This window comes from Salmo trutta, chromosome 37, assembly GCF_901001165.1.
Source record: "Salmo trutta chromosome 37, fSalTru1.1, whole genome shotgun sequence".
NCBI classification, from domain to species: Eukaryota; Metazoa; Chordata; class Actinopteri; order Salmoniformes; family Salmonidae; genus Salmo; species Salmo trutta.
In genome coordinates, this window is record NC_042993.1 from 2613742 (window position 1) to 2639290 (window position 25549).

The following is a 25549-nucleotide window of genomic DNA, read 5'->3' on the forward strand; positions in this document are numbered from 1 at the left end:
TAGTACTACTATTAGTATGCCTGCTCTAGCAGTGCTACTATTAGTATGCCTGATCTAGTAGTACTACTATTAGTATGCCCGCTCTAGTAGTACTACTATTAGTATGCCTGCTCTAGTAGTACTACTATTAGTATGCCTGCTCTAGCAGTGCTACTATTAGTATGCCTGCTCTAGTAGTACTACTATTAGTATGCCTGCTCTAGTAGTGCTACTATTAGTATGCCCGCTCTAGTAATGCTACTATTAGTATGCCTGCTCTAGTAGTACTACTATTAGTATGCCCGCTCTAGTAGTACTACTATTAGTATGCCTGCTCTAGTAGTACTACTATTAGTATGCCTGCTCTAGTAGTGCTACTATTAGTATGCCTGCTCTAGTAGTACTACTATTAGTATGCCCGCTCTAGTAGTACTACTATTAGTATGCCTGCTCTAGTAGTACTACTATTAGTATGCCTGCTCTAGTAGTGCTACTATTAGTATGCCTGCTCTGGTAGTACTACTATTAGTATGCCTGCTCTAGTAGTGCTACTATTAGCATGCCCGCTCTAGTAGTGCTACTATTAGTATGCCTGCTCTAGTAGTACTACTATTAGTATGCCTGCTCTAGTAGTGCTGCTATTAGTATGCCTGCTCTAGTAGTGCTACTATTAGTATGCCTGCTCTAGTAGGGCTACTATTAGTATGCCTGCTCTAGTAGTACTACTATTAGTATGCCTGCTCTAGTAGTGCTACTATTACTATGCCCGCTCTAGTAGTACTACTATTAGTATGCCTGCTCTAGCAGTACTACTATTACTATGCCTGCTCTAGTAGTATTACTATTAGTATGCCCGCTCTAGTAGTACTATTACTATGCTCACTCTAGTAGTACTACTATTACTATGCCTGCTCTAGTAGTGCTACTATTAGTATGCCCGCTCTAATAGTACTACTATTAGTATGCCTGCTCTAGTAGTACTACTATTAGTATGCCCGCTCTAGTAGTACTATTACTATACCCGCTCTAGTAGTACTACTATTACTATGCCTGCTCCAGTAGTACTACTATTAGTATGCCCGCTCTAGTAGTACTACTATTAGTATGCCTGCTCTAGTAGTACTACTATTAGTATGCCTGCTCTAGCAGTACTACTATTACTATGCCTGCTCTAGTAGTATTACTATTAGTATGCCCGCTCTAGCAGTACTACTATTAGTATGCATGCTCTAGTAGTACTACTATTAGTATGCCCGCTCTAGCAGTACTACAATTACTATGCCTGCTCTAGTAGTACTGTTATTACTATGCCTGCTCTAGTAGTACTACTATTAGTATGCCCGCTCTAGTAGTACTATTACTATACCCGCTCTAGTAGTACTACTATTACTATGCCTGCTCTAGCAGTACTACTATTACTATGCCTGCTCTAGTAGTATTACTATTAGTATGCCCGCTCTAGTAGTACTACTATTAGTATGCCTGCTCTAGTAGTACTACTATTACTATGCCTGCTCTAGTAGTAATACTATTAGTATGCCTGCTCTAGTAGTGCTACTATTAGTATGCCTGCTCTAGTAGTACTACTATTACTATGCCTGCTCTAGTAGTAGTACTATTAGTATGCCTGCTCTAGTAGTGCTACTATTACTATGCCCGCTCTAGTAGTACTACTATTACTATGCCTGCTCTAGTAGTACTACTATTACTATGCCCGCTCTAGTAGTACTATTACTGTGCCCGATCTAGTAGTACTACTATTAGTATGCCTGCTCTAGTAGGACTACTATTAGTATGCCCGCTCTAGAAGTACTATTACTATACCCGCTCTAGTAGTACTACTATTACTATGCCTGCTCTAGTAGTACTGCTATTACTATGCCTGCTCTAGTAGTAGTACTATTAGTATGCCTGCTCTAGTAGTGCTACTATTACTATGCCCGCTCTAGTAGTACTACTATTACTATGCCTGCTCTAGTAGTACTACTATTACTATGCCCGCTCTAGTAGTACTATTACTGTGCCCGCTCTAGTAGTACTACTATTAGTATGCCTGCTCTAGTAGGACTACTATTAGTATGCCCGCTCTAGAAGTACTATTACTATACCCGCTCTAGTAGTACTACTATTACTATGCCTGCTCTAGTAGTACTGCTATTACTATGCCTGCTCTAGTAGTAGTACTATTAGTATGCCTGCTCTAGTAGTGCTACTATTACTATGCCCGATCTAGTAGTACTACTATTACTATGCCTGCTCTAGTAGTACTACTATTACTATGCCCGCTCTAGTAGTACTATTACTATGCCCGCTCTAGTAGTACTACTATTAGTATGCCTGCTCTAGTAGTACTACTATTAGTATGCCCGCTCTAGAAGTACTATTACTATACCCGCTCTAGTAGTACTACTATTACTATGCCTGCTCTAGTAGTACTACTATTACTATACCTGCTCTAGTGGTACTACTGTTAGTATGCCTGCTCTAGTAGTACTACTATTAGTATGCCTGCTCTAGTAGTACTACTATTACTATGCCTGCTCAGGTAGTACTACTATTAGTATGCCCGCTCTAGTAGTACTACTATTAGTATGCCTGCTCTAGTAGTACTACTATTACTATGCCTGCTCTAGTAGTACTACTATTAGTATGCCCGCTCTAGTAGTACTATTACTATGGCCGCTCTAGTAGTATTACTATTAGTATGCCTGCTCTAGTAGTACTCTATTAGTATGCCCACTTTAGTACTACTATTACTATGCCCGCTCTAGTAGTACTACTATTAGTATGCCTGCTCTGGTAGTACTACTATTAGTATGCCTGCTCTAGCAGTACTACTATTACTATGCCTGCTCTAGTAGTACTAATATTAGTATGCCTGCTCTAGTAGTACTACTATTACTATGACTGCTCTAGTAGTACTACTATTAGTATGCCCGCTCTAGTAGTACTATTACTATGGCCGCTCTAGTAGTATTACTATTAGTATGCCTGCTCTAGTAGTACTACTATTAGTATGCACACTTTAGTACTACTATTACTATGCCCGCTCTAGTAGTACTACTATTAGTATGCCTGCTCTAGTAATACTACTATTAGTATGCCTGCTCTAGCAGTACTGCTATTACTATGCCTGCTCTAGTAGTATTACTATTAGTATGCCCGCTCTAGCAGTACTTCTATTAGTATGCATGCTCTAGTAGTATTACTATTAGTATGCCCGCTCTAGCAGTACTACTATTAGTATGCATGCTCTAGTAGTACTACTATTAGTATGCCCGCTCTAGTAGTATTACTATTAGTATGCCTGCTCTAGTAGTATTACTATTAGTATGCCCGCCCTGGCAGTACTACTATTACTATGCCTGCTCTAGTAGTACTACTATTACTATGCCTGCTCTAGTAGTACTACTATTAGTATACCTGCTCTAGTAGTACTACTATTAGTATGCCTGCTCTAGGTGTACTACTATTACTATGCCTGCTCTAGTAGTACTACTATTACTATGCCCGCTCTAGTAGTACTACAATAAGTATGCCTGCTCTAGTAGTACTACTATTACTATGCCTGCTCTAGTAGTACTACTATTACTATGCTTGCTCTAGTAGTACTACTATTAGTATGCCCGCTCTAGTAGTACTACAATAAGTATGCCTGCTCTAGTAGTATTACTATTAGTATGCCCGCTCTAGCAGTACTACTATTACTATGCCTGCTCTAGTAGTACTACTATTACTATGCCTGCTCTAGTAGTACTACTATTAGTATGCCTGCTCTAGTAGTACTACTATTAGTATGCCTGCTCTAGTAGTACTACTATTAGTATGTCTGCTCTAGTAGTACTACTATTAGTATGCCTGCTCTAGCAGTACTACTATTAGTATGCCTGCTCTAGTAGTACTATTAGTATGCCTGCTCTAGTAGTACTACTATTAGTATGCCTGCTCTAGTAGTACTATTAGTATGCCTGCTCTAGTAGTGCTACTATTAGTATGCCTACTCTAGTAGTACTACTGTTAGTATGCCTGCTATAGTAGTACTATTAGTATGCCTGCTCTAGTAGTACTACTATTAGTATGCCTGCTCTAGTAGTACTACTATTAGTATGCCTGCTCTAGTAGTACTATTAGTATGCCTGCTCTAGTGCTACTACTATTAGTATGCCTGCGCTAGTAGTACTACTATTAGTATGCCTGCTCTAGTAGTACTACTATTAGTATGCCTGCTCTAGTAGTACTATTAGTATGCCTGCTCTAGTAGTACTACTATTAGTATGCATGCTCTAGTTGTACTACTACTAGTGCAGCTTAACTAGGTCTTACCTTGCAGTGCATCTCTATTACGACTAGACCTCTCTCCATCTTTACAACCATTGAATCTATAAGTTTTGACCATGACAGTTTACAATCTAAGGTAACACCAAGTAATTTAGTCTCCTAAACTTGTTCAGCAGCCACACCATTCATTACGAGACTCAGCTTAGGTCTAGAACTTAGGGAATGATTTGCACCAAATACAATGCTCTTAGTTTTAGAGATGTTCAGGACCAGTTTATTACTGGCCACCCATTACAAAACAGACTGCAACTCTTTGTTAAGGTTTTCAGTGACTTTATTAGCTGTGATTGCTGATGCGTATATGGTTGAATCATCAGCATACATGGACACACATGCTTTGTTTAATGCCAGTGGCAGGTCATTGGTAAATATAGAAAAGAGTAGACGGCCTAGAGAGCTGCCCTGCGGTACACCACACTTTACATGTTTGACATTAGAGATGCTTCCATTAAAGAAAACCCTTTGAGTTCTATTAGCTAGATAGATCAGAATGCACATTATGGCAGAGGTTGAAAAGCCATTGCATTTAAGTTTTTTCAACAACAGGTTATGGTCAATAATATCAAAGGCTGCACTGAAATCTAACAGTACAGCTCCCATAATCGTATTATCGATTTATTTCAACCAATCATCAGTCATTTGTGTCAGTGCAGTACATGTTGATTGCCCTTCTCTATAAGCATGCTGAAAGTCTGTTGTTCATTTGTTTACAGAGAAATAGCATTGTATTTTAGTCAAACACTATTTTGTCCAACAGTTTGCTAAGAGCTGGCAGCAAGCTTATAGGTCTGCTGTTAGAACCAGTAAAGGCCGCTTTACCACTCTTGGGTAGCGGAATTACTTTGGCTTCCCTCCAGGCATGAGGACAAAGACTTTGCTCTAGGCTCAGATTAAAAATATGACAGATAGGAGTGGCTATAGAGTCAGCCACCATCCTCAGTAGCTTTCCATCTAAGCTGTCAATGCTAGGAGGTGTCATTATTGATCATTAACAATAATTTTTTCACTTCTCCCACACTAACTTTACAAAATTCAAACTTCCACTGCTTTTCTTTCATTATTAGTTTTTTTTATTGTGACGTTCGTCGTAATGAGTAGACCAAGGTGCAGCGTGTTGAGTGCTCATGATAAATATTTATTTTAACTCAGAACACTAAAGCAAAACAACAAACAACGGAAAGCGAACGTCACATTCTGCAGGCTTTACAGAGTTGTACAAAAACAAGATCCCACAACACCAGGTGGAAAAAAAACCTACTTAAGTATGATCTCCAATTAGAGACAACGAGGACCAGCTGCCTCTAATTGGAGATCATCCCAAACAAAACCAACATAGAAATACCAAAACTAGAACATGAACATAGACATACAAAACATAGAAAAACACCCCCTGTCACGCCCTGACCTACTCTACCATAGAAAATAACAGCTTACCATGGTCAGGATGTGACATTTATGCATGAATATAATTGCTCACTGTTCGTTGTTGGCATTTCCTGCCTAAGTTTGCCCACTTTGCCAATTAAATAATCATTAAAATAATTGGCAACATCAAATGATTTTGTGATGAATAAGCCATCTGATTTGATGAAAGATGGAGTTGAATTTGTCTGTCTTTCTGGCCATCATTTCATTTAAAGTACTCCAAAGTTTTTTTTCCATCATTCTTTATATCATTGATCTTGGCTTCATGAAAATCCTAAAATACCCCTGAAACATTATTTTTAATACCAAATACTCAATTTTTTTAACCCAGGTCTGCTCTCTACAAACTGTGGTCTACAAGTTTTTACTTCAATTTAGAAAACATGTTATTTATTTGCATTGCTGGCTGCACAATTGACCCTTGTGGTATGAATAAAGTACAGTACTTAATGTACAGTTACAAAAGATGGATATGTTTGCGCCTAACAACGCAGAGGGCTCTATGTTAACAAACCTAACTCAATGGTAAATCTTAGCACTGGCGGTAGCACTACAGATCTGGGGTGTCAGAAATATTTTTGACATTTTCACAGCAGGAATTATGAGAGCAATAGCTGGCTGTGGCATGAAAGGGCTGGGTTATTTGGTGAATAAATAAGTTGGAGGTGTGACGGGGGCTTAGTCACTGACTGGTCAATCAACACATTTCATGGCTTAATGCAGCATGCGGTTTCCTCAAGTTCTGTAGGTTATTGAAGGTCGCTGCATTGCCATCAACTCCAATTGATACTACAGTTTCTTAAATAACTCAGGCTACAGGTACGAGTAATAACAACACTGTTGTACTTGGCTTCAACAAGTAGGCCTACATGTCTTTACGCATCAGAATTCTCCTCAAATAAAAAAATACTACACTACAGGGTCTCGTAAATTGTCAAATTTGTGTGGCACGTTCTCAATAATCAAGATATAGCCTATGGCTGCTGTTGATCAGCCTACAAAAGACCAGAAAATTAGGTCCTCTTCAAATAGCATCCTTCCTTCCTCCCTTCTTTGAAATAATCTTTGATAACAAGTTGTTAGATTCAAGTTAACACAAATAGGTGTAAGCAGGGATCCACCCATATGATGGATACAGCTGTATACACATATAGCTTATACACCTGAACCAACCACGTCAGATGTTATTACTCCGCCTCAAGAAGCCTGGACACAAGAAGGAAGGACACAATCTATTTTGTCAAGGGCCTTTTCTCAATTGGTTTTCCTAATTCCTCCGTCCTCTCCTCGGATCCTTTTGAAAAAGGTCAAAGGTAAATCGAGGAGAGGGGGCGAGGAGACGGAACGTGGATGGAAACAGTCGATACAAAGGGGGTGTGGCAGATATCAAAACTATTCCGTGGTAGGATCCCCTTGTGTTTCCTCGCAAAAGGAGGCTATCGAGGAGGGGATGACCATCTTCTGCTTGCTTACTAATTAATTGACATACTCCTCGACTACTTATCGGTTTCCGGGACACAGAGGAGAGGACAGAGGAGAGAGGACGGACTTTTGCCCAAATAAGAAAACCCCTTTGAATGGAAGGGAAGCAGTGATTGCTGAAGCTTTCTCACCATCTAGTGGACAATATACAGTACTGAATGCCGTCACATCCACAAAAGAGGACGGGAATTTTTCCAACTACTCTTCATTGTCCTCATTACAGGCCTTTTTGGAAGATGGTTTATCAGAACAGGCCTGCTGTGATTACAATCCTGCAGGATGAATGAATAATGATAATACGGTCAAATACAGTTGTTATAGCCAGGGCTCTGGGGTTGTATATATAAAGCATCTCAGATGAATAGCGCTGATCTAGGATCAGGTCCCACTGTCCATGTCATTTAATTCATTGTGATCTAAAAAGCCAAAACTGATCCTTAAATCACCACTCCTAACCTAAGACGATTGAAACACAGGGCCCACAGTTCGACTGACACCTGTATGTGGAGCGTCTGCAGGCCTCGTACCTCCCTCGTGGTGGGTCATTTTGAACTAGGTGCCGAGCCGCAGACATTCCTCTGGGCTGGTCTGGAAGAAGAGAACGGACAGCTTCCTCAAGCTGCACCACTCACAGCTAATCAGCTCTGCAGACTCACCTTCTCCAGAGTGTCCACCTCAGGACTTGGGTCACAAAGCACTAGAACGTCACATACTGTTAGGTTGGCTAAATTCCAGTAACTTTTGTAAACTTCCAAGGTTCTCCTGAAAACACAGTTGGAAGATTCCAGAAAACAGGAGGGAATAAGCAGGAGTACTTAAAATGACCAGCTTGGTCACCATTCTGCGAAGAGTCCCTATTCTCACACTACTACAGTCCAGGATGATGGGGTCCAACTTGTAGGGAAAGATCCTGTGTTTTTTCCTGAGTGTTGAGTCATCAGGTATTTGGTCTCCAAACTGTACTTGACTTGCCAACACCACCTGATTCCTCCTCAACTGGGCATTTAGATTCAGCTGCCTAATTCCTTTTCCAGCTAGATGTCAGGAACAGTATGTTTCTCAAAGGTAAACTTTACGATCCTGAACACACAAAAAGTAAGAGGGGACTTAGTCACAACGGCCGGCAAAAACAACTTAAGAACCCTATCTTGGTGAATACAAAATCACCCAGTAATGTAATTTTCTGTCAAGCAAAACGACCCACGAGGTTAACTTGAGAGAGCTGATCAAGTTGAGTTCTCAAAGACATTGTGACAGACTCAATAAAGCCAGAGTCCATGTTCTTTATAAGTCCCTATCCTAAGGTGGTGTGTATCACGGCTCAGGATAAGACCCAGATACAGACAGTTTGAAATAAATTGTTTATTTACAAAACAGGGTGCAGGCAAACGACAGGTCCAGGGCAGGCAGAGGTCAGTAATCCAGAGCAGAGTCCAAGAGGTACAGAACGGCAGACAGGCTCAGAATGTTCAAAACTGGGAAAACTAGAAAACAGGGACTAGAGAGAAAACAGGAGTACAGGAAAACTGTTGGTAGGCATGACTAGATAAGACGAACTGGCAACAGACAAACAGAAAACACAGGTATAAATGCACCGGGGTTAACGGGGAAGATGGGCGACACCTGGAGGGGGGTGGAGACAAGCACAAAGACAGGTGAAACAGATCAGGGTGTGACAGTGTGGGTTTTTCCTTAAGTTAGTTTTTTCTAAGGCAAATCTAGCGGGCATCATTTGTGGGTGTCTTTTAGGACCCTGTTTAGTTTCTTTGCCAACTTTCAGTGTCCTTCATGGGTGTCTTTCAGTAGCCGTTTGAAACTCATTCTCTTTTGGTTTGGGTGTTTACGTGCCTGCTTTCCGAATGTTGTTGTGTTACAGCGTTAAAATTGATTAAATTTAGATATTGTGTCTCTGGCCTACACACAATACCCCATAATGACAAAGCGGAATGATTATTTATAGAAATGTTGACAAATTAATTAAAAACGAAAAGCTGAAATGTCTTGAGTCAGTAAGTATTCAACCCCTTTGTTATGGCAAGCCTAAATAAGTTCAGGAGTAAAAATTTGCTTAACAAGTCACAATAAGTTGCATGGAATCTGTGTGCAATAATAGTGTTTAACATGATTTTTGAATGACTACCTCATCTCTGTACTCCACACCTACAATTATCTGTAAGGATGGGGGAATAATGGGGCATTGTCTGATTGTCATATTTTGCTGATGATTGTTAAATTGTAAAAATAAATTCCAATAATTATATTGTAAAAAAAAAAAAAAATAGAATTATCTATAAGGTCCCTCAGTCGAGCAATGAATTTCAAACACACATTCAACTACAAAGAGGTTTTCCAATGCCTTGCAAAGAATGTCACCGAGTAGTAGATGGGTAAAAATAAAAAGCAGACATTGAATAGCCCTTTGACCATGGTGAAGTTTTTTTACACTTTGGATGGTGTATTAATACACCCAGTCACTATAAAGATACAGGCGTCCTTCATAACTCAGTTGCCGGAGAGGAAGAAACTGCTCAGGGATTTCACCATGAGGCCAATGGTGACTTTAAAACAGTTAAAGAGTTTAATGTCTGTGATAGGAGAAAACTGAGGATGGATGGATCGTGACTGGCACTGTCTATTTTGTCTTACACGTATGGGACAAATTACAGGCCAAATACAACAAATGTGACAAACAGAGATACAGTTTGGGAAAGCCAGTGTTTATTCACAACAGTAAGACTGATTTATAAAAACGACATATATAAAAACAGCCATCTCTGCTTCTCTTTCTCCTTGTCCTATCCTCCTTCACTTCTTGGCAGCAACCTTCTTGGTGTGGAGCTGGTAGATCTGTTCACAGGCGATGGAGAGGCCCACCACCAGAGAGACGAACTCCTCAAAGCTCACCTTACCATCACCATTCTGGTCCAGATCCTTCATGATCTTGTCTATGGCAGCTGGGTCCTTCTGGGACTGAGAGGGAAGGAGAGATGGAGGAGATGAAGAGAGTAAGTGAGTGAGTGATTGAGTGAGTGAGTGAGTGAGTGAGTGAGTGAGATATCCCGAGTGGCGCAGCTGTCTAAGGCACTGCATCTCAGTGCTAGAGGCATCACTACAGACACTCTGGTTTGATTCCAGGCTGTAGGGCGGTGCACAATTGGCCCAGCGTCGTCCAGGTTTGGCCGGTGTAGGCTATCGTTGCAAATATGAATTTGTTCTAACTAACTTGCCTCGTTAAATAAAGGTTAAATGTAAAAATAAATAAAAAGAGAGAGATGGAAGGAAGGAGGGAAGAGGAGGTTAGATTAACTGGATGCTGTTTATTCTAATAAAGTGACAGAGAAAAATCTGAAAGAGAGTGAAAGGGGGTAAGACAAGAAATACGGGGAAAGTGTAGAGGGACAGTGAGATAAAAACAGAGGGGTAGAAAAGAGAGAGAGAGAGGGATGTCTGTGTTACCTTCAGGAAGCTGGCCAGTTCTGTCTGCATCAGCTCTTTCAGCTCCTTCTTGCTCAGTGTGTTGCAGTCACCATCCTTGTCGGCATAGCAATGGAACACCGTGATCAGGGACTGCATGGAACTCTCCAACTGAGACGGCATGGCTGCAGAGAGAAGGATACACTGAGGAGGGGAGACAGGGAGCGGGGAGTTGGGAGGGGAGAGAAGGAGGGGGAGATGAGAGGGGAGGGGAGATAGAGGGAGGAGGTGTAAGTTACAGTAGCAGATACATACTCAGTACAGTGAGTGTCTTGATATCACTAATATGTTGACTAATGGTGAACTAACCCTGCAGAAAACTAATTAACAATGCACATTTAGGGAGGATGGGAGTTGGCTTTCTTTGTCTCTGAAAGCACAGTCTGTTACTTAGTGACATTTAAGCTGTCATCTTCCACTCCTTTACACATTCCCTCTACCTCCGACTCCTCCTTTTCTTTTGGTGCCTCCCCATTTCTTTAGGAATATCCAACATCTCTAGCTGTGTAGATTGTCCTTTAACCAGGTTGGACCCGGGGTAGGCCGTCATCGTAAATAAGAATTTGTTCTTAACTGACTTGTCTAGTTAAAAAAAGGTTAAATAACCTCTGTCATAGCTTGACCATGTGACACATCATCATAAGTGTGAAAGTTTGGGGATTTGGGGATGGAGAGGGGTGTGACAGGAGAGGAAAGGGTTTTGCAACAGTTCAGTGTAAAGAAATCAAGCTGATGATAATTGGTGAGTAATAATGCCTATAAAATGACTTGGACCGGCTGAGAAAAACGTTTGTAGGCCTAATAGAGTTCTAAAACAAAAACATTGCTTCAATGTTCAAAGGTTTTCCTATAGATAGACTACATTATGTCTTAATCAGTAAATAGTATGGCCCATCATCCTGCATAACAAACCATAGAATAACAGATTTTTGAATCAAATCAAGCGAAGACTAATGAACATTATAGCCTACAAGTTTACCAGACGAGACAGATCAGTAGCTAGTCACACTTGGAAACAGTTATTACAGTTGTTTGAGCCTGTTTATTACACTAGATAACCTACTCCATTAAACCAAAGACACCAATAGTAATAGTAGAATAAGTGAAAAACGGTTACTTACCGAACAGAGGAGAGACACTAACAGAACAGGGTGGGGAAGTAACGTACTGCGCAAGAACTGTGAGAAAGTTTGTTCAGGAATTTATAAAGAACAGGCAACGCCCCTCTGATTATGAGTGTGTGTAGCCTATAGGGAGGGAGGGAGGGAGGGAGGGAGGGAGGGAGGGAGGGAGGGAGGGAGGGAGGGAGGGAGGGAGGGAGAAAGAGGAGAGAGGAGGTTAGAGTTTAGACTTGATGTCTTTGACTCCTCTCATCTTTGAATTCAACATGATAAAATAGACATTGATCACCTGGAATGTTTTTCTTATCGCATTAACACACTGAGAACTCAATGATCTCATTCACACAAATCTATACCAATGATGCTGAACACAGACGCAGAGAGGGGTGACAAGAGTGCACACTAGTATGTTTGGAAGAATAGTTATATGGATGAAGAGGGTGGGATGATGTTTCTGGAATTAAATACCATTTTATTCAGTTACATCTTTATAGTCCCCAGAGAGAGAACACATTTAGATCAGCTGGAGACTCACTACTGCTGTTCCCTTCATGGTTCACCTCTCCCCCTCTGTCCACCTCTATCGCAGTGTTACAGTATTATCTTAGCCTCTACCTCAGCCCACAGTAGTCTACCACTCCCTGTGTGTTTTGGAACAGAGTCAAGCAGATCAGGATCTATTCTATAACACAGTTGGCTTGGCAACACCATACAGAGAACAGTATAGGAGCCACTGTGGAAGAGGCTGGCATGACAATAACCATTAACCATGACAACCATCAATATCCACCTGGCTGGATTATATTCCAATCAGCATTGACTAAATGATCGATGATGACATTGGCTGGGTTCAAATCACCAGGAGATCAGTGACAGTGTGTATGTGTGTTGTGTGTGTGTGTGCGCGGGCGTGTGTGTGTGTGGGGTAGATAGGGTGTGTCCCTGTTGTCAAGGTAACAGAGTGCATTCATATGGGTTGGGTTAGTCTGTGCTTGCTGTATCTTGTGGTGGTCCTTGCTCTGCATTCCTTTAGCATAACTCTCTCATGCAGGCTGAAACATGCAGAAAAACAGGAAAAGTCACATCAGCCACTCCGGACTCAACTCCTAATGTTGGCCTAGCATTGGCTTTGAGACGGTCATGAATGAGTGCATTTAACTGGCACAAACAGATACAGATAAAAAGCAACACAATCACCAAAAGATTGTTCAATCTCCAAAATGAAGATTGGTAAACTGCAATGCACTAAGCACACTTATCAGGAGTTGGCTGTATATTGGTGTTTGGCATCATCAGTTTAATACAGTACACAGTAGTCCTCCTGACCAGAAGAAGAAACCTGGGTGTAAGTAAAAGGCAAAGCATGTGTTCTTCTGACACACGTGATGGATATTCCAAGCTGCTGTCCTTTTTCTCCCCAGCATCAGAAAAGCACAGCCAGTCTCATATAGTCATGAGCATCATGACTCTCTCCCTCTTCTGGGTCTTGTGCTGCGTACATATTAGCGCACATTAGCAACAACCGTCTCGCTATAGGGACACTGATCCCGTAGAGGTTAAAAAAAGAAGACACATGTAGCATGTCAGATATAGAGTTCAAATGTACTCAACTTTGAGTTTGCATCCCAATATTACACTTTATATACATCACAGAAGACTGAAATATAACAACACTGTTTGCCATAGAAACACCAGCTTTTCTGCGTTTTAATTTGTATTTATTTATTATTAATTGTGAATTATGTGTTACATAATTGTGTATGTAACACAATTCATTATTAATAATAAATAAATATAAATTAAAACGCAGAAAAGCTGGTGTTTCTATGGCAAACGGCCGAATCACCTCTCTCCCCATACACCTCTCACCGTGGCTGATAGGCTGGAGAAGCACATTCACCTCAGTCCATCTACAAACACATAGTCTATTAGCTATACAATTGTAATGTTATACCTCTGAAAGGGCGAAATATGAGAAATGATTCACACTGACAAGTAGCATTAGCTGCTGTTCAGTCAGCTGTAGTGATGAATTGCATAAAATCAGAAAATCTTTTCATAGGTATCTCTTTCTCAAATGACATAGCGTTCACATTTGTATTCCTAGGCATTACTAATTAAGCTCCGCACAAACAGACATCAATGGAGCACAAGGATGGTCGTGTTTTCACATTCACATGAATTATTACAATATTACTTATGATTCTTTATTAATATCAGTGATGTAGTGGTAAAAACAAGGTGGGTAATGTAGTTATGGCCATGTGCAGGCTTCAGGGTCTCGCCACACCCGAAGGCCAAGATGAACTCTTCTCCTTCACAATGTGGACAACTGAGGGGAGCCATCTTGGGCCAAGCTGAATACATTCTGTGTTGTCAAAGGAAGACAGACTTGTAAGTAAAAGTCAAAGCAAACATATTTTTTTCCGTTGCTGAATTCAATTAATAAATCTGTCCATTTTATTTTTATGGACAAATGTTACTTTAAAGTGACATTGTAAAAGCCTTACCTATGTCGCCCAGCTGTTCGCAGATCCTAGCCAAACACTGGGACAATTTTTCAACAGACATTGAAAACTAGATGGGCATCTCAAGGGACTTCATCCTGCAAAATGCCAACTAAATAAAGAAATAGCACATGCGTAGCCTACTCTATAAGTGTACTGTGTTATGAAGATCAGAGCATCTTTTGGGTAAAAATTCACGTTTTAGCATTCTGCTTCCCAAAATATACATCATCAAAATTCTAGAACATTACAGACCCGTATCTACAAAGCATCAGAGCAGGAGTGCTGATCTAAGATTAGGTCCTCCCTGTCCATAAAACTCATATTCATAATGATCCAAAAGTGAAAACTGATCCTAGATCACTACTCCTATTCTTAGATGCTTTATGGATACAGTCCCAGGACTTTATTTATGACGTCATCGTGGCATCTTTCAAGGTAAATCTTTTTAGAAGTAGAGTGGAATGGTTGAATAAGCGTTCGTAATGTAACATTATTCTGACATGTAGGGTTCTTTAGTCTACATTCTACCTTGATTTGACACTTCTTGATCATCAGATCTTCAGCATACCTACAGTACCAGTCAAAAGTCTGGACACGTCTACTCATTGTATCATGTAGTAACCAAAAAAGTGTTAAACAAATCAAAATATATTTTATATTTGAGATTCTTCAAAGTAGCCACCCTTTGCCTTGCTGACAGCTTTGCACACTCTTGTCATTGAGTTAAACTATCTTAGTACATGGTGGCTCTGTAACAAGTATATGCCAGAAGTGTGTGAACATGTCTCCCTCAAGCATCTCTAGGGGGAACTTTACCCATAGCAGCACTGAAGCGGCAGGGCTTACCTCGACTAGTCTCTCTTTCTGTTTTGAGTAGCTCAGTAAAAACAAAAAAATAACATTTATGACACTCAATATTTTCAATGGGTTTTAATTACAAATTCCAATTTAATAAAAATACAAACAGACCAAAACAAAAATGACCTCAATCAAAAATCTGGGTCTGTAGGCAACCAATTCAAACAAGTGCTGAGTACGTGGGGATGATGTATGGCAGGGCTATTCAACTGGAGGCCCACGGACCAGATCCAGCCCGTTTAACAATTTGGAATGGTCCTTTGATCAATTCTGAACAATATTTTTTTTTAAATCTGCACAAAATTGCAGCTAAAATCTGATGTTTTGTGCTGAACTGAGCCCTCGTTCAATATACTCCAATAGGTTGATCTTTTTTCCTGTTTTCTCTATGGGTGCAGTAGTAGGCCTTGCATGCTCCGCGTGGGGCCTGGCTAACGCAGAGCTGTTGCAGCAGTCGCCGGTTGGGTTGAGGTTGACATCTTGCTCCGTGGAGGCTGGCAATGTTTTATTGACATCATTGACATTGGTGGGGCCCGTGCACGGCTGGGGGACCAGGTAGACTGCTGCAGGTGCTAGATACAGCAGTCTCAGGGTCTTTATCCCTTTGGGCTGCTGTGGTTGCAGGTTTTTTTTGCTTGTGGACCAGGATAGAAAAAATCAAATTTTATTTTCTGAGACGACATTTTGATTTTGATTGACCTTGACAAATGAAGGTTGCTACTGCTAGTGCTAGCCTATAGGAAATGAATCGTCAATGTTCAGTCCCATTCATTCAACCTCGCGATAGTGCATTCATTGTCAATGATTGGTTGTAAAGTTTGAATATATACACTGCTCAAAGAAATAAAGGGAACACTTAAACAACACAATGTAACTCCAAGTCAATCACACTTCTGTGAAATCAAACTGTCCACTTAGGAAGCAACACTGATTGACAATACATTTCACATGCTGTTGTGCAAATGGAATAGACAACAGGTGGAAATTATAGGCAATTAGCAAGACACCCCCAATAAAGGAGTGGTTCTGCAGGTGGTGACCACAGACCACTTCTCAGTTCCTATGCTTCCTGGCTGATGTTTTGGTCACTTTTGAATGCTGGTGGTGCTTTCACTCTAGTGGTAGCATGAGACGGAGTCTACAACCCACACAAGTGGCTCAGGTAGTGCAGCTCATCCAGGATGGCACATCAATGTGAGCTGTGGCAAGAAGGTTTGCTGTGTCTGTCAGCGTAGTGTCCAGAGCATGGAGGCGCTACCAGGAGACAGGCCAGTACATCAGGAGACGTGGAGGAGGCCGTAGGAGGGCATCAACCCAGCAGCAGGACCGCTACCTCCGCCTTTGTGCAAGGAGGAGCAGGAGGAGCACTGCCAGAGCCCTGCAAAATGACCTCCAGCAGGCCACAAATGTGCATGTGTCTGCTCAAACGGTCAGAAACAGACTCCATGAGGGTGGTATGAGGGCCCGACATCCACAGGTGGGGGTTGTGCTTACAGCCCAACACCGAGCAGGACGTTTGGCATTTGTCAGAGAACACCAAGATTGGCAAATTCGCCACTGGCGCCCTGTGCTCTTCACAGATGAAAGCAGGTTCACACTGAGCACATGTGACAGACGTGACAGAGTCTGGAGACGCCGTGGAGAACGTTCTGCTGCCTGGAACATCCTCCAGCATGACCGGTTTGGCGGTGGGTCAGTCATGGTGTGGGGTGGCATTTCTTTGGGGGGCCGCACAGCCCTCCATGTGCTCACCAGAGGTAGCCTGACTGCCATTAGGTACCGAGATGAGATCCTCAGACCCCTTGTGAGACCATGTGCTGGTGCGGTTGGCCCTGGGTTCCTCCTAATGCAAGACAATGCTAGACCTCATGTGGCTGGAGTGTGTCAGCAGTTCCTGCAAGAGGAAGGCATTGATCCTATGGACTGGCCCGCCCGTTCCCCAGACCTGAATCCAACTGAGCACATCTGGGACATCATGTCTCGCTCCATCCACCAACGCCACGTTGCACCACAGACTGTCCAGGAGTTGGCGGATGCTTTAGTCCAGGTCTGGGAGGAGATCCCTCAGGAGACCATCCGCCACCTCATCAGGAGCATGCCCAGGCGTTGTAGGGAGGTCATACAGGCACGTGGAGGCCACACACACTACTGAGCCTCATTTTGACTTGTTTTAAGGACATTACATCAAAGTTGGATCAGCCTGTAGTGTGGTTTTCCACTTTAATTTTGAGTGTGACTCCAAATCCAGACCTCCATGGGTTGATAAACTGGATTTCCATTGATTATTTTTGTGTGATTTTGTTGTCAGCACATTCAACTATAAATAAGATTATTTAATTCATTCAGATCTAGGATGTGTTATTTTAGTGTTCCCTTTATTGTTTTGAGCAGTGTATAAACAGAGCTGAGAGCTCTCCATGCAGAATGGGGACCATATATAAACAGAGCTGAGAGCTATACATACAGAATGGGAACCATATATAAACAGAGCTGAGAGCTATACATACAGAATGGGAACCATATATGAACAGAGCTGAGAGCTCTCCATGTAGAATGGGACCATATATAAACAGAGCTGAGATCTCTCCATGCAGAATGGGGACAATATATAAACAGAGCTGAGAGCTCTCCATGTAGAATGGGACAATATATAAACAGAGCTGAGAGCTCTCCATGCAGAATGGGACCATATATAAACAGAGCTGAGAGCTCTCCATACAGAATGGGGACCATATATAAACAGAGCTGAGAGCTCTCCATACAGAATGGGGCCCATATATAAACAGAGCTGAGAGCTCGCCATACAGAATGGGGACCATATATAAACAGAGCTGAGAGCTCTACATGCAGAATGGGGACCATATATAAACAGAGCTGAGAGCTCTCCATACAGAATGGGAACCATATATAAACAGAGCTGAGAGCTCTCCATGCAGAATGGGGACCATATATAAACAGAGCTGAGAGCTCTCCATACAGAATGGGGACCATATATAAACAGAGCTGAGAGCTCTCCATGCAGAATGGGGACCATATATAAACAGAGCTGAGAGATCTCCATGCAGAATGGCACCATATATAAACAGAGCTGAGAGCTCTCCATACAGAATGGGGACCATATATAAACAGAGCTGAGAGCTCTCCATGCAGAATGGGGACCATATATAAAAAGAGCTGAGAGCTCTACATGCAGAATGGGACCATATATGAACAGAGCTGAGAGCTCTCCATGCAGAATGGGACCATATACAAACAGAGCTGAGAGCTCTACATGCAGAATGGGACCATATATAAACAGAGCTGAGAGCTCTCCATACAGAATGGGGACCATATATAAACAGAGCTGAGAGCTCTACATTCAGAATGGGGACCATATATAAACAGAGCTGAGAGCTCTCCATGCAGAATGGGGACCATATATAAACAGAGCTGAGAGCTATACATACAGAATGGGGACCATATATAAACAGAGCTGAGAGCTCTCCATACAGAATGGGAACCATATATAAACAGAGCTGAGAGCTCTCCATACAGAATGGGGACCATATATAAACAGAGCTGAGAGCTCGCCATACAGAATGGGGACCATATATAAACAGAGCTGAGAGCTCTCCATACAGAATGGGGACCATATATAAACAGAGCTGAGAGCTCTCCATGCAGAATGGGGACCATATATAAACAGAGCTGAGAGCTCTCCATGCAGAATGGGGACCATATATAAACAGAGCTGAGAGATCTCCATGTAGAATGGGGACCATATATAAACAGAGCTGAGAGCTCTCCATACAGAATGGGGACCATATATAAACAGAGCTGAGAGCTCTCCATACAGAATTGGGACCATATATAAACAGAGCTGAGAGTTCTCCATACAGAATGGGGACCATATATAAACAGAGCTGAGAGCTCTCCATGCAGAATGTGGACCATATATAGACAGAGCTGAGAGCTCTCCATACAGAATGGGGACCATATATAAACAGAGCTGAGAGCTCTCCATGTAGAATGGGACAATATATAAACAGAGCTGAGAGCTCTCCATGCAGAATGGGGACCATATATAAACAGAGCTGAGAGCTCTCCATGTAGAATGGGACAATATATAAACAGAGCTGAGAGCTCTCCATGCAGAATGGGGACCATATATAAACAGAGCTGAGAGCTCTCCATGCAGAATGGGGACCATATATAAACAGAGCTGAGAGCTCTCCATGTAGAATGGGACAATATGTAAACAGAGCTGAGAGCTCTCCATGTAGAATGGGGACCATATATAAACAGAGATGAGAGCTCTCCATGCAGAATGGGGACCATATATAAACAGAGCTGAGAGCTCTCCATGCAGAATGGGGACCATATATAAACAGAGCTGAGAGCTCTCCATGCAGAATGGGGACCATATATGAACAGAGCTGAGAGCTCTCCATGCAGAATGGGGACCATATATAAACAGAGCTGAGAGCTCTCCATGCAGAATGGGGACCATATATAAACAGAGCTGAGAGCTCTCCATGTAGAATGGGACAATATATAATCAGAGCTGAGAGCTCTCCATGCAGAATGGGGACCATATATAAACAGAGCTGAGAGCTCTCCATACAGAATGGGGACCATATATAGACAGAGCTGAGAGCTCTCCATACAGAATGGGGACCATATATTAACAGAGCTGAGAGCTCTACATTCAGAATGGGGACCATATATAGACAGAGCTGAGAGCTCTCCATGCAGAATGGGGACCATATATAAACAGAGCTGAGAGCTCTCCATGTAGAATGGGACAATATGTAAACAGAGCTGAGAGCTCTCCATGTAGAATGGGGACCATATATAAACAGAGATGAGAGCTCTCCATGCAGAATGGGGACCATATATAAACAGAGCTGAGAGCTCTCCATGCAGAATGGGGACCATATATAAACAGAGCTGAGAGCTCTCCATGCAGAATGGGGACCATATATAAACAGAGCTGAGAGCTCTCCATGCAGAATGGGGACCATATATAAACAGAGCTGAGAGCTCTCCATGTAGAATGGGACAATATATAAACAGAGCTGAGAGCTCTCCATGCAGAATGGGACCATATATAAACAGAGCTGAGAGCTCTCCATACAGAATGGGGACCATATATAGACAGAGCTGAGAGCTCTCCATACAGAATGGGGACCATATATAAACAGAGCTGAGAGCTCTACATTCAGAATGGGGACCATATATAGACAGAGCTGAGAGCTCTCCATACAGAATGGGGACCATATATAGACAGAGCTGAGAGCTCTCCATGCAGAATGGGGACCATATATAAATATCCCATGTTTTTTGCTCTGTTCTAACCCAATCCCATGATCATTTATATAAATGTATATAATTGAGAATAGGCTTGTTTTTTTATCAAAGAAATGAAATGTCAACAAAACCATTAGTATTTGTTTTTTCTAAATCTCTTGTTCCAATGCGCGTATAGGCACTGTACATCACAGCTGGATAGGCTTCCTCTGACAAAATCCATACCGTAACCAACCATGTTAGTACTGCAAAGTTTTTAAGGACACACCTCAGATATTGCCAGACACCTCAGCACAAGCGACCTCATATGAGACAGGTCAATTACCAATCCAAGCGTTAGAAAACAGAAGAGTGCTTGCTTTAACAAGTCGAAATGGCCAAGCATGTGTTTGACAACTGCACTGGCTCAAAGTCAGCCCAAAATAGAGCCCATAGTGCAGTGCTTCCCAAACTAGGGTTCGCTACATGGGGTCACCTGATTTGAAAATGGGGTCATGAGAGAACCTTTTTGCTTGGATCATAGAACCAGGGTTACATCAGTAACATCCGGATGCTGCTAGATGCTGTTGTAATAAACAGCTGTTTCTCTTTTCTTCCTTCAAATGTGGCTCTATCTTTTGAATGGTTCATGCTACAAAGTATTGGGATCCAATCAGTGAAAGATAAGACTCTCAGGAACTAGTAGGTACATTATTGCCTGATGATCTTTGGAACTTCCTAATGCCTTTCTGATGCATGTCATACTGTCTTGAGATTTAAATACTGTCAAAAATACTGTCAGACTGATTCGTAATAGACTGTCATAGCCCAAATGAACAAACAAACACAAACTGTGGCATAGTGATATTATCATTGAGGGAGGAAAGATGGAGGACAAGTAGGACTTTAAGAGTTCTCATGACATCTAGTGGTGAGTTCTGGATTATTTTGATCTCCACAATCAACACATTGATGATGTCATCATAAACCACAGCGCTGCAGACAGACCGACAGACAGACCGACAGACAGACAGACAGACATTCATACACAAAGTCCCCCTCATAAAGGTATAATAAAGTATAAATGAAATGATTTTTAGTAAATGTTTGTGTATCATGAGTTAATATTACAGGCATCAAAGGGATATATGTTATCTTGGTTAACTCAGGTAATTGTTCAGCCCCTTGATTACTAGAACGAGGAGGAGAACCACAGAGCACAGCCTTTCCTTTATGCTATTTGCCTCATGACTCCTGCAGGCTTTGTTGACTATGGACTTGCTTGTTTACCCGACCGTGGGACAGACTATGTTTGTTCCCACTCTCAGGACTGACTCCCTATTAGTTACACAGAGTCTTGGCCTCCCATCCTATTCTAACCACCTCTCCAGCTTTGTATTCATGTTACCTGATGAAATTGCTGTACAATATGATCTGATGCACATTCAAATGTATTAAAAAATCAACACTGCAGAGCTCTCCCTGTCCCCTGCCGTGCCCTGATTGTATTACTGTTGATGATATCTGGAAATGTGCATGTACACCCTGGCCCATCTACTGTTGCTAGCCCCAATTCTGACTTGTGCTCTGATATCTGCTTCACTGATTTCTGCTTTCGTAGAAGCCTTGGTTTTCTGCAAGTTAACACTAGAAGCTTATTACCTAAAATTGATCAATTGAAAGTGTGGGTTCACAGCTCCAATCCAGATGTGTTGGTCATTATTGAGACGTGGCTAAGGAAGAGTGTTTTGAACACTGATGTTAACCTTTCTGGTTATAACCGTTTTTGGCAAGACAGATCTTCCAAAGGTGGGGGAGTGGCAAACATTACCAAGGAACACCTTCAGTGCTCGGTTGTCTCCACCAAGACTGTCCCCAAACATTTTGATCTGCTGGTTTTAAGCATTAAACTTTCAAATAGGTCTTTGTTGACTGTTGCTGGGTGTTATCGTTCACCATCAGCACCGGCCTGTACCCTACCTGACATTGATGATGTCATTGTAAACCACAGAGCTGCAGACAGACCTGCAGACAGACAGACAGACCTGCAGACAGACAGACAGACAGACAGACAGACAGACAGACAGACAGACAGACAGACAGACAGACAGACAGACAGACAGACAGACAGACAGACAGACAGACAGACAGACAGACAGACAGACAGACAGACAGACAGACAGACAGACAGACAGACAGACAGACAGACAGACAGACAGACAGACATTCATGCACAAAGTCCCCCTCATAAAGGTATAATAAAGTATAAATGGAATGATTTTTAGTAAAGGTTTGTGTATCATGAGTTAATATTACAGGCATCAAAGGGATATATGTTATCTTGGTTAACTCAGGTAAATGTTCAGCTGCTCGCTTACTAGAACGAGGAGGAACACCCTCTCTTTTTGCAAGTTACGGGCAGAATACCCCCTCCCCTTCAAAATTCGAAAGATGCTGACACCTGTGAAATTGTGATTTGTCCAAATAGCCAGTGAGGAAAAACCCCCTAAAGCAGAAGTACTGCTGCTCATTATCCTACACTTCCCGTTCAGCCTCCTACAGATTCTACGGTATCAGTTATGTTTACGTAGATCTGTCCATGAGAGATTAGTCTATGTGTGACATTCAATATGTAATGTTAAGTATTCCCTGATGAGTTTGTTTAAGTTTGTAAGTGTTTACAGCCACATCATTTCAACGTGGAGAATTGGGTAATGTTTGGTTGATATGTTGATCAATAAGATTACAACCTATTTTCACCCACTAAAAAAGACAGCCAAAATCAAATGTTATTGGTCACATGTTCAGCAGATGTTGTTGAGGGTGTAGAGAAATGCTTGTGGTCCTACCTCCAACAGTGCAGTAGTATCTATAATTCACAACAATACACACAAATCTCAAAGTAAAAGAATGGAATTATAAATATTAGGACGAGCAATGTTGGAGTGGCATTGACTAGATACAATAGAATACAGTATATACATATGAAATGAGTAAAGCAGTATGTAAACATTATTAAAGTGACTAGTGTTCCATTATTAAAGTGACCAGTGATTCCATGTCTACAGTATGTACATAGGGCAGCAGCCTCTAAGGTGCAGGGTTGAGTAACCGGGTGGTAACCGGCTAGTGACAGTGACTAAGGGCAGGGTACTGGGTGGAGGCCGGCTAGTGATGACTATTTAACAGTCTGATTGCCTTGAGATAGAAGCTGTCTTTCAGTTTCTCTGTTCCAGATTTGATGCACCTGTACTGACCTCGCCTTCTGGATGATAGTGGGGTGAACAGGCAGTGGTTCAGGTGGTTGATGTCCTTGATGATCTTTTTGGCCTTCTTGTGACATCAGGTGCTGTAGGTGTACTGGAGGGCAGGTAGTTTGCCCCCTGTGATGTGTTGGGAAGACCATACCACCCTCTGGAGAGCCCTGCGGTTGCCAGCGGTGCAGTTGCCATACCAGGCGGTGATACAGCCCGACAGGATGATCACAATGGTGCATCTGTAAAATCTTGTGAGGGTCTTAAGGACCAAACCATATTTCTTCAGCCTCCTGAGGTTGAAGAGGCACTGTTGCACCTTCTTCACCATACTGTCTGTGTGGGTGGACCATTTCAGATTGTCAGGGATGTGTATGCCAAGTTACTTAAAGCTTTTCACTTTCTCTACTGCGGTCCGGTCGATGTGGGCGTGCTCCCTCTGCTGTCTCCTGAAGTCCACGATCATCTCCTTAGTTTTGTTGACATTGAGGGAGAGGTTATTTTCCTGGCACCACTCCGCCAGGGCACTCATCTCCTCCCTGTAGGCTGTCTCGTTGTTGTTGGTAATCAGACCTATAACTGTTGTGTCATCTGAAAACATAATGATTGAGTTGAAGACGTGCGTGGCCATGCAGTCATTGGTGACCAGTGAGTACAGGAGGGGCCTGAGCACGCACCCTTGTGGGGCCCCTGTGTTGAGGACAAGCGTAGTGGGGGTGTGGTTCCTACCTTCACCCCCTGGGGGCGGCCCGTTAGGAAGTCCAGGACTCAGTTGCACAGGGCGAGGTTCAGACCCAGGGCTCCGAGCTTAAAGATAATCTTGGAGGGTACTATGGTGTTGAAGGCTGAGCTGTAGTCTATGAACAGCATTCTTGCATAGTTATTACTCTTGTACAGATGGGATAGGGCAGTGTGCAGTGCAATTGCAATTGCATCGATTGTGGATCTATTGGGGCGGTATGGAAATTGAAGTGGGTCTAGGGTGTCAGGTAAGGTGGGGGTATTTGGTATTGGGTATTTTATTAGGATCCCCATTAGCTGTTGCAAAAGCAGCAGCTACTCTTCCTGGGGTCCACACAAAACATGAAACATAATACAGAATGACATAATACAGAACATCATTAGACAAGAACAGCTAAAGGACAGAACTACATACATTTTTTAAGGCACACATAGCCTACATATCAATGCATACACACAAACTATCTAGGTCAAATAGGGGAGAGGCGTTGTGCTGCGAGGTGTTGCTTTATCTGTTTTTTGGAACCAGGTTTGCTGTTTATTTGAGCAATATGAGATGGAAGGAAGTTCCATGCAATAAGGGTCTATATAATACTGTACGCTTTCTTGAATTTGTTCTGGATTTGGGGACTATGAAAAGACCCTTGGTGGCATGTCTGGTGGGATAAGTGTGTGTGTCAGAGCTGTGTGTAAGTTAACTATGCAAATAATTTGGGATTTTCAACACATTAATGTTTCTTATAAAAAGAAGAAGTGATGCAGTCAGTCTTTCCTCAACTCTTAGCCAAGAGAGACTGGCATGCATAGTATTTATATAAGCCCTCTGATTACAATTAAGATCAAAATGTGCCACTCTGTTCTGGGCCAGCTGCAGCTTAACTAGGTCTTTCCTTGCCGTACTGGATCATTCAACTGGACAATAATCAAGATTAGACAAAACTAGAGCCTGCAGAACTGGCTTTTTGGAGTGTGGTGTCAAAAAAGAGCATCTCTTTATTACGGCCAGATCTCTCTTCAACTTTACAACCATTGAATCTATATGTTTTGACCATGACAGTTTACAATCTTAAGGTAACACCAAGTAATTTAGTCTCCTCAA

At 42.1% G+C, this 25549-nt stretch overlaps 1 protein-coding gene across 1 annotated transcript; it reads right to left on the reverse strand.

Annotated features, from left to right (window-relative positions):
* Positions 1-9920: 9920 nt before the first annotated feature.
* LOC115177298 (protein S100-A1) lies at positions 9921-11941 on the reverse strand. The gene is made up of 3 exons (XM_029737945.1): positions 11820-11941; positions 10681-10842; positions 9921-10194 (listed from the first exon to the last, which is right to left on the reverse strand). Exons 2-3 carry the CDS (start codon positions 10819-10821, stop codon positions 10030-10032), a joined length of 306 nt encoding a protein of 101 aa, XP_029593805.1. The 5' UTR covers positions 10822-10842; positions 11820-11941; the 3' UTR covers positions 9921-10029.
* Positions 11942-25549: the final 13608 nt, after the last annotated feature.